This window comes from Juglans regia, chromosome 8 (assembly GCF_001411555.2).
Source record: "Juglans regia cultivar Chandler chromosome 8, Walnut 2.0, whole genome shotgun sequence".
NCBI classification, from domain to species: Eukaryota; Viridiplantae; Streptophyta; class Magnoliopsida; order Fagales; family Juglandaceae; genus Juglans; species Juglans regia.
Genome location: NC_049908.1, coordinates 5,460,274 through 5,470,702, shown reverse-complemented (window position 1 = coordinate 5,470,702; position 10,429 = coordinate 5,460,274). Strand labels below are relative to the sequence as shown.

At 35.8% G+C, this 10,429-nt stretch overlaps 1 protein-coding gene across 1 annotated transcript; it reads left to right on the top strand.

Annotated features, from left to right (window-relative positions):
• The first annotated feature begins 3,294 nt into the window (after positions 1–3,294).
• LOC109001141 (probable xyloglucan glycosyltransferase 12) lies at positions 3,295–6,739 on the top strand. Its single transcript, XM_018978285.2, has 5 exons — positions 3,295–4,470; positions 4,607–4,915; positions 5,047–5,337; positions 5,435–5,548; positions 5,673–6,739. Exons 1-5 carry the CDS (start codon positions 3,667–3,669, stop codon positions 6,294–6,296), a joined length of 2,142 nt encoding a protein of 713 aa, XP_018833830.1. The 5' UTR covers positions 3,295–3,666; the 3' UTR covers positions 6,297–6,739.
• Positions 6,740–10,429: the final 3,690 nt, after the last annotated feature.

The window sequence follows — 10,429 nt, the reverse complement described above, 5'->3', positions numbered from 1 at the left end:
TTCACGATTACGAATTTTTTTCTCTTCCGAACCTATCCAAATCAGGATGAGGGTAATAATTGGTGATCTATGGTCGACGTATATCGCGGGGCTCAGTAGTACGTTTGCAGTATTTCCGGACTTCCGTCAGCTAGTTTTCCTGAAATGCCCCCAATGCCCTCGGATTGGAACTGTCGGTGGACGATTCCAGTCGAGGCTAATTTTGGCGATTAATATCTTATCTCGTAACTTTTAGCAATAAGTTGGGAGTATCTCAATTGCACCGGCAATAAGAGCGCGTGTACTAACAACATTTTAAAATGAATAACAACAAATATGACAATTTTGTTGTTAAAAAATATAATTTAAATTGTACAGAATAAATAAAATGAGACTTTCTCAAAATCTAGATATCTCAGTGAAAATATTTAGTATTATCATTATAATTTTTTTAAATTTTATATAAAATATAATAAATAATTTAATTTTTTCAAATCATAAAATAATAATAATATTAAAAAATAATATTTTATTTAACTTTTAATTTTTATTTAAAATTATCTAATTTCATCTTATCTCACTGTCCACACTCACTGTCCACACCACACCACACCTAAAACTGAAAACCAATTAAGATTTTTGCACAGGAATAAAAGCTCATAAACGTACAACCTCTTTGTGTATATATTTGACAAAAAAAGTAATATTAATTACAAGTTTAAAATAGATAAATTTCATATAAATTTTATTAATAAATAATAAATAAAATTTATATTTTTTTAGGTAGATTTTACTAATAAATAATATATTTTTTTTATATTTTTTTAGGTGAAGTCTACTTTTTTATATTTTAGATATAAAACGATGCCGTTTTACTTAAAATACGAGGTCGTTTTAGCTATGATATATATATAAATACATTTATTTAATCGACCGATTTGCGATTTAAACCTGGTTTAAACCGAAATCGAATCGGTCAATATTGGATTTAAGTAAGGAATTTCTACTGTCGTTCTACTTTTTTTCTGTCGATTTCGGCCAATTTTGTGCCCCAGCAATCGGTCTGCATCAGTGTCGGTCGATTTCGTCTATTGGTATTCAGCCCTATTTTATACCATTATGTGCTCAATTTTATACCATTATGTGCTCAATTTAAGTGATGGTAATAAAATGGAAAAAAATGAATTAATATGCCCTTAAATATATATATATATATATATATATATACATACACATGCAGATATCATAACATTTTAACATATCATTACATGTATACTTTATTGAATATAAACTATTATCTTTGGAAAACGTAATTAGTGATTTTTAAACAAAAACCATAAACGTACGAGCCAATGTAGAATTTTAGTAAAATAAAATTTGATGAAATGCTTTAAGTATGGTTTGCTTTCAAGATTAAAATTTAAAATTTTAAAAATCTCTCATCTAATCATTACAATTTTATCAAATCTTCACATAAAATAAAATAAAATTTTTAAATAAAAATAATATTAAAAAATATATTTTAATAATATTTTATTTAATTTTTAAACTTTAATTTGATCTAATTTCATCTCATAAAATAAACGAATCCTTTTAAGTATCTTTGAGGATTGGGTTTATACAACAGAAGACATAACATTAAAGTTTATTGTATTATGTTTGAGGGGTGAGATGAGAATTTAGTGTTTAAAATATTATGTTTTGGTATTATTATTGTATTGAGATTTGAAAAGGTTGAATTGTTTATTATATTTTGTATGAGAATTTAAAAAAAGTATAATGATGAGATGAGACGAGAATTTTGTGTCGCATCCCACCCCAAACCTACTTTGTGTCACAATAGAAAATTAACAGTATCAGGGCGCGATGAAATCCTATTTTCCATTCCAAAAAGTCGTAGATCAAAATGGAGTGATCCGTTGACTGTGTCCCGAAGGTACTCAGCAGGAGCGTGGATGGAAAACTAAAAATCAATCCGACTTGGAACTTCCAGGGACTTGGTCATAGAATGACTTTCTAAACCGCTCCACCAATTAAATGACAGGACATCAGAAACAAAAACGTTAAAAATACGACAAAGACAAATATTTTTCACTTTCCTTTCCTCACCATTACGCGGTTGGTTGTTACATGTTATACCCTCTCCCCCTCTTCCCTCATCCTTTCCTTTGAACCTTCTGGATTCGGTGCCAACTCGTGTGGTTTTATTTGAATTTAAAAGAGTTTGTGGCGTCAACAAAATTGAAACCAAAAAAAAAAAAAAGGCTGTCTTTGTCGGAAATCTGTATCTTGTTGTGGCTTTGCAAGTTTTTACTTTTTGCCCATTTAAATTCGATCATTTCTAATTTTCTTTCTCTTAGAAAGAAAAAAAGAAATTAAAAAAAAAGGATCCATTTCGGAGCCCGAGAACGTGCTGTCTGCGTACATATTTCCAATGAATATTATTTTTATTTTTTGGAATCAAAACCCAAAGACGTGTTGAACTCTTAGCACATCTCTGCGTAGATCAATCGCTGTCTTCGTCTCTCCCGAACACATACATACAATGACTAGTTTGTTTTTACAAATAAAATGGAATGAATTAACATAAAAAATTAAAAATTAAATAAAATAATATTATAAAATATTTTGTAATATTATTTTTATTTTAAAATTAAAAAAAATTAAATTATTTATTTTATTTTATGTAAAAATTTAAAAATTATAATAATTAGATGAGATGAGTTAAGAAATTTTGTGAAAACAAACCAGGCCAGTTTCGATAGATAAAAACATCAATCTCACATTATAACTTTATCAAATTTCTACACAAAATATAATAAATAATTTAATTTTTTTAAAATATTAAAATAAAAATAATATTAAAAAAATATACTAATAATACTTTATTCAATTTTTATTAAAATATCTGATATCATTTTATTTGAACTGTATAACTAAACGAGATTTTAAGATGATGTTTAAATAGTGAGATGAGATGATTTTAAATAAAATATTATTAAAATATTTTTTAAAAATATTATTATTATTTTAAAATTAAAAAAATTAAATTATTTATTAGATTTTATAAAAGAATTGTAATGATAACATATATTGAGATATTGAGATGGTTTTAATATTGAAACCGAGCCTTAGAGCCGTTTAGCTTTTGTCTCATCTCAGTTTCATTGTTATATATATTTTTTTAAAATTTTAAAATATTTTAATTTAATTTTTTTAAATTTTTAAATAATAATAATATTAAAAAATAATATTTTATTATCTTATAATATTTTCTTTTAACATTCTTCTCATCTCCGAAACGCACCTTATTCTGCTTCTTATGACGTTTGCGACACTTCTGTTGCAAGCTGTTAAATTGAACGGGAGCTGCTTCTGAACTTATTCCGCTCTCAATACGAGCCTTAGCTCTTTATCTCTTCACTCCCTCCATCCATCCCCCTGAAATTAGCTCTCTCGTATGAGTATTCTCCGAATGTCAACCAGGATTTAGAGATGCCTCGTGCCGGTGCTGCCTTTTACTTCCATTTCCTCCACGCGTTTGCATTTTTCTGACAATGAGATCAAAGTCATAGCTTTTTCTTTTGTTTTTGTATATTCCGATAGTTTTGTTATTATCCTAGCCGCCTTGAAACCGTGGTTTAAGGGGGTCTCGTGTCCTGGAACTGTGAGATCGGACTCCCAAAAATGGCACCCTCGTTCGATTGGTGGGCGAAGCAGAGCCACAGGGGAACGCCGGTGGTGGTGAAGATGGAGAACCCCAATTGGTCCATGGTTGAGCTCGAGGGTCCATCCGAAGAAGACTTCCTCATCACGACCGAGTCTCCAGGTTCGGGTCGCGCCAGAGACAAAGGCCACCGAGACGGCAAGAACGCCAAGCAACTCACCTGGGTCCTGCTCCTCAAGGCCCATCGCGCCGCTGGCTGCCTCACCTCCATTGCCGCCGCAATGTTCAGCCTCGCCGCCGCGATCCGGCGTCGCGTCTCCTCGGGTCAGACCGACTCCGAAGACGCCGACAACGACCAGGTTGCGGGATGCAGGGAGAAAGAGAACCCCACGGTGAAGACCAGGTTCTACTTCTGCATCAGAATGTTCCTCTGGCTCTCCGTGTTTTTGCTAGGGTTTGAGGTGGTTGCGTTCTACAAGGGTTGGCATCTCGGTGCTCCGCATTTCGAATTCCAGTTGCAGAGTCTGTGGGCAACCCCATTGGGGTTCAAGGGTATGTTCGACTGGATTTATTCTAGGTGGGTTTGGGTTCGGGTGGAGTACCTTGGTCCTCTTCTGCAATTCCTCGCGAATGCATGTACTGTGCTCTTCTTAATCCAGAGTCTGGATAGGCTAATTCTGTGTCTGGGATGCTTGTGGATCCGATTAAAGAAGATCAAACCGGTTGCCAAACAAGATGAAAGCGATAAGGATCTCGAATCGGGCGAGAATAATGGTTACTTCCCTATGGTCCTTATTCAGATCCCCATGTGCAATGAAAAGGAGGTAAATAGAAGTTGGAAATTGAAATCGAAGTCCCTACTTCGGTTTTTCTAACTCTCGTTGCTAATCACTATTTAAACCCTGGAAAGCTTTTTCTGTTTTTCGGTTTTTAATGTAACTCGGGGATGCTTTCGTTCAGGTATATCAGCAATCCATTGCTGCAGTGTGTAATTTAGACTGGCCAAAATCGAAGTTTCTGATTCAAATTCTGGATGATTCGGATGACCCAACGACGCAATTGCTGATCAAAGAGGAGGTCCATAAATGGCAGCAAGAGGGTGCCCACATTGCGTACCGGCATCGGGTGATCAGAGATGGGTACAAGGCTGGAAATCTCAAGTCCGCAATGAATTGTAGCTATGTTAAAGACTACGAGTTTGTTGCCATTTTTGATGCCGATTTTCAGCCCAACCCTGATTTCCTCAAACGAACAGTTCCTCATTTTAAGGTACACATGAGTTGCTATAATTTCTGGACTTGGATGAGAATTCAAAAAGACAACACGAGTCTAATGCTTACGTTTATCTTAGTAATTCATTCGGAGTAATTTGAGTGGAGTCCCTTGTTGTGACACAACAGGATAACGAAGAAGTAGGATTGGTTCAGGCAAGGTGGTCCTTTGTGAACAAGGACGAGAATCTGCTAACAAGGTTGCAGAATGTTAACTTGGCCTTCCATTTTGAGGTAGAGCAGCAAGTGAATGGTCTTTTCATTAATTTCTTTGGGTTCAATGGCACCGCTGGTGTGTGGAGGATCAAGGCCTTGGAGGATGCTGGAGGGTGGCTGGAGAGGACCACCGTGGAGGACATGGACATTGCTGTCCGTGCTCATCTTAAGGGATGGAAATTCGTTTTCCTCAATGATGTCGAGGTACTGCTTCCCCTCGTTCGTTTATCTTGTTGAATTTGTATTTGCCGAAAAATAGTTTCTCTGAAATTGATAGTTACCTTCTTGTGTTCAACTTCAGTGTCAGTGCGAATTACCTGAATCTTATGAAGCTTACCGGAAACAACAGCATAGATGGCATTCTGGACCTATGCAGTTGTTTAGACTTTGTTTGCCAGATATAATTAGAGCTGAGGTATACTCGGGTTTGAGATTGTTTTTGCCTTCTAATTCCGTTCTGTTTATCCAATTTCATTTGTTTAAAATCATGACGGAATGTAATTGCTGACGCTGCTCTTCTCAATTTTGGCTTGATGCAGATAAGTTTTGGGAAGAAATTCAACTTGATATTTCTCTTCTTCCTCCTTAGAAAACTGATACTGCCCTTCTATTCCTTCACCCTTTTCTGCATAATACTTCCCATGACAATGTTCATACCTGAGGCTGAGCTTCCTTCATGGGTTGTATGTTATATCCCAGCCACTATGTCTTTTCTTAATATCCTCCCAGCCCCAAAATCTTTCCCATTTATCGTCCCTTACCTTCTTTTCGAGAACACCATGTCGGTGACCAAGTTCAATGCCATGATTTCTGGGCTATTCCAGCTTGGAAGTGCTTATGAGTGGGTCGTTACTAAGAAATCTGGGCGTTCCTCTGAGGGTGATCTTGTCTCCTTGGTCGAGAAGGAGCCAAAACATCAACGTGGGGTCTCGGTGCCCAATCTAAAGGAAATGGAGGAGGAAATACTACAACAAGAGCAAAAGGCTTCTCGAAAGAAGCATAACAGAATATATACGAAAGAGCTAGCATTAGCTTTCCTTCTCCTAACAGCCTCAGCAAGGAGTCTCCTGTCGGCTCAGGGAATCCATTTCTACTTCTTGCTGTTTCAGGGGATATCATTCCTGTTGGTTGGTTTCGATTTGATTGGCGAACAGGTGGAATGAACAAGAACCGTGAGATTGTGATGCTATTTTATGGATGATATAAGTACAAGAAACATGGGTGGACATGGAATCTGAGTATCGCCGACAGAAAACAGCTGTGGGGGAAATCCACAGAGGCTGAGAGTGCTTCCTTTCTAGCTTGTCCTCCTCCCTCTAGATCCCCACTCGGAATCTACCCAATACATGAAGAAATGTTACGCTGCACAGAAGAATGACTTTCATATGGAGAAAGACTCACGTTAGAAAATGATGAAGCTCTTCAATATATGTAAGGTTTCATTTTTCTATTCTGTAATTTTCTTTTCTTTTGATTCTTTTCTTTTTTGGGTCAATTCTTTTGTATGAACAATTGTCGTTCAAACATCATACAGAGATTTTAGTGACAGTTTTAGTCAGAATAGTGGCACTCCTCTTGGTGCTTCTTATCGTTTCTCGCCTGATAATGTTGTTGAGATTCACATAACGAAAGAGAGTGGAATTTATTGCCTGTTTAGGCTTGGGTTTCTATCTGATGCCTGTGCGAACGAGATTTTTAGTCCGTCATCACTTCAATTTCGAACATCTTACAAGCTTTGCTCGCATAACCCCGCTTTTCAACACTGCAAAAAGAAAAAAAGAACGAATGTTAAGAGCTGCAGTGGCAAAGAAAACCCGTCGGTTGTTTTAGTCATTCGGCGAGAATTTTCATCAAGGAGAGTGTTGGGTGCTATTTGGAGTCCCACATCGGTGAGAAATGAGGAAGAGGCAAGCCTCCTTGGCTAACTGCACCAAGTCATAAACTTAATTAGTAATTTGTGATTTTAGTAAAACTTTTCTATTGTCCTTGTTTTTGTAAAAGGAAAAGATGTGAAAGTTAAAATTTTTGCTAGTGGGGAAGTTTTGTGGGTGTCATAGAGGGGAGAAAAATTATGTAATTGTAACAATTTTTCACATATTGCATTTTCTTGTGTCTGGTATTTTTTTCCTGTTTTGAGAGTTTTCCATATAAATTCTTGTGGTGCTATTATTTTTTTATTTTTCCTGATCTTCCTGCAAATGGTGGATTCTAGGTGGTGAATTTGGGACGTCCAAATTCCCAACAAGTGCTATCAGAGCCTAGATCCTTTTGGTGAGGTGTAGCTTTAGTGTGATAGTGCGGATATATACTGTTTAAGGAGATTCTGTCTAGGAGATTGGAATTTAAGCGAGACCATTGTGATCCTCCAATCTTTTTTGGGAACTTACTTAATGAGTACTATTCATTTTTATGGTAAAACTTCATCAAGACAATGTCAGGAAGTAGGGTTTTAAATCCTATCAGATTTGAGGTGGAGAAATTTGATGGAAGAATCAATTTTGGCTTGTGGCAAGTTCAAGTCAATGATGTTTTGATTTAATCAGGATTACACAAAGTGTTGAAGGGTAGACCAACTCCTGAAGTCAGCAATGATACTAGCGACTAGTGGAACGGCTAGTACAAGGAGCAAGTTCGGCAAGTGACTCAAAGTCAGTAAATGGAGATATTGGAAATGAAGTTAATGTTGTGTCTCTCTCCATGGAAGACGATGTCTTTTGAAATGTGACATGTACATCCTCATGGCATGCCGATAATTCCTAAAGTTTCCATGATAGAGAATGTGTTAATGTTAGCAGGTCCACAAGTTTGCACACGTGCATTGGTTTGACAATGATGCAGGGTGTGGTGAAAGTTCATGTAGATGGCTGATGAACTTCCAGGAAAGCCAAACGTGAAAGTTACACCATAATTTTTAGCAAGGTTGTTTTGGATATGGGCCGAAGTGAAATGCTTGTAATTGGTTCATTCCGAGTGTATGCTTTTATGTTGGAGTATGATAGTGGAAGATCTGAAAATCTTCATTGAGGCAGAGGGTGGCTGCAGGATCAACCAAAGTCGCAAGGTGGAGATTGTTGGGTGTTGCTCTTTAGAGTCCCACATCGGTGGGAAATGAGGAAGAGCCAAGGCTCACGGCTCCTCCTTAGCTAAGTGCACCAAGTCATAAGCTTAGTTAGTAACTTGTGACTCTAGTAAAATTTCTCTGTTGTCTTTTTTTTTTGTAAAAGGGAAATATGAGAGAATTAAAGTTTTGCTAGTGGGGAAGCTTTGTGGGTGTCATTTGGGGTGAGGAGAAAAATTGTGTAATTGTAACAATTTTTCACATAGTGGATTATGAACTCTGGGTCTGGTGATTTTTTTCCTGTTTTGAGAGTTTTCCACATAAATTCTTGTGTTGTTATAATTTATCCATTATTCTTGATATTCCTGCAAAATGTGGATCTTAGGAAATAAATTTGTGAGGTCCAAATTCCCAACAGAGAGCCACTTTGTAAATGATTTTTCAGTGTTATGTGTTAGTTTTAGGTATTACAATCACCAAGTAAGCAGAGGCATTATAAAATAAATAAAATCTTTAAAAGTGTGTCAAGTTAGCCCCGTGAGTTTCAAGATTTTGAGTGGGCAACTTGGTCTTCTATTTCTTTACTTCGTATAAATTTGATGTGATGATATATGCTATATCATTTCTCATTTATATTTGAGAAATGTTTGCTCTACATATAAGTCTTGTTAAAGAAAGTTTATACACTTATTCATTGACACCGTTAAATATGATTAATAGCATTGTAAAACTGTTTTTATTATAAAAGTAGATATAACATATTGTATTGAATCACATCAGTTGTAGACTTAGTCCCATTTAGATAGTGAAAGTGTTTCATCTCATCTTATCATTAGACATGTTCAACCGATCCGATCCGATCTTATCCAAAAACAACTATTCCGACCCGACCTGAACAGGCTATATTACCCGATTAATTGAACCGGAAAATTTCAAAAATTACCCGATTAACTATTTCTTTTTTAATGTTGATATTGATATTGTTGAGGATTGCCCACATAGTGTGAGCTAATTTCAGTGGAGCAAGAGATGAGTGGAGTGTCCCTCATGACAAGCTATGAGTTCTCGGAGGCTAAAGAGCACAAGTACTGTGATATTTGCTTTAAGGTTTATGCGTCAAGCCAAGTTTTGGGTGGTCACAAGAGGGCTCGTTCGATAAAGAACTCTCAAATCATAGCTAAAGAAACTGTGGCAATAGAGTATCAAATTTTAGTTGTTTTCGAGGAAGAGACCAAAGTTGATGTTGGAATCAAGTCATGGTGAGTAGGAAATGGTCACAAGCATGAATTGTTAGGGGGGTCAGATCCCAAACTGATCAGAAAAGATCAGATTTCCTGATTTAAGGTGAAGCTTCCCTTTGATGTTGGAAAGCTCATGGTGGGCTCTTCAACTGATTTCATGTGTTAATCTATGATAGTTGCAGTGTAGCTCGCTTCCAAATTAATCATGATAACATATGAACATGAATAGTTTTGGTTAATCTTTTGGTGAAATACTTTCCTGCTTTTGGTTCTACAAGTTAAAAAATAAACTGTGCGTAAATGTAGGCTTTGGTAGAGAAGTCCAAGATAAACAAAAAACAGTTGCCCAACAAATACTCATTAATAATATGTGTATCATACAGAACCAGTATGGTATAAAATGATCATAATGGTATTCATCCTAAGTATCATTTCCAAACTTATGTATTTGGTCCTACATGGGCATAATCCCAATTTACAAGACCAAAAACAACAAAAATTCCCATGTTACCTATGTGGACAAGTTTGGAAAGCATAAATGAGTTTGAAAAGAGACTTCACAACTTGTTTCCTAGTCTAGTGACAAATCTCACAACTCAGTGAAGAACTTGGACTATACACCTGCAAATGTAATTCAAGCAGACAAACGATATAAGATTCTCATTTTATCAAGCATATTTGAAGCAGCCAACATATATGAGAAACAATCAAATAAGGAATTTCAATAATCACCGTGAGTTAGTAAGAAAAACTTAAGTAATCTTCAATCGACCTCATTTAAAATATTCATCATCATCTCTACTTGAAAAAAAATTATTTTAAAAATATAATTAATTGAAATGACTATATGAAAATATTCTTCAAATATGAATCTTACCAGTATCTAACTTGTAGCTTTCCGCATCTTCCATTACATCTTGGGAGTCATAATTAATAGAGGGAGCCATCAACCAATTTTGTGTGCAGATAAGAGCTTCAACTGTTGCAGGGGCCAATG

What these genes read in the sequence shown, in the direction of transcription:
- LOC109001141 (XM_018978285.2), top strand. Translation starts at nt 3,667, where the DNA reads ATGGCACCCTCGTTCGATTGGTGGGCGAAGCAGAGCCACAGGGGAACG. An exon ending in TTTTCCTCAATGATGTCGAG is followed by an intron (nt 5,338 to 5,434) that starts GTACTGCTTCCC and finishes GTTCAACTTCAG; the next exon opens with TGTCAGTGCGAATTACCTGA. An exon ending in CAGATATAATTAGAGCTGAG is followed by an intron (nt 5,549 to 5,672) that starts GTATACTCGGGT and finishes GGCTTGATGCAG; the next exon opens with ATAAGTTTTGGGAAGAAATT.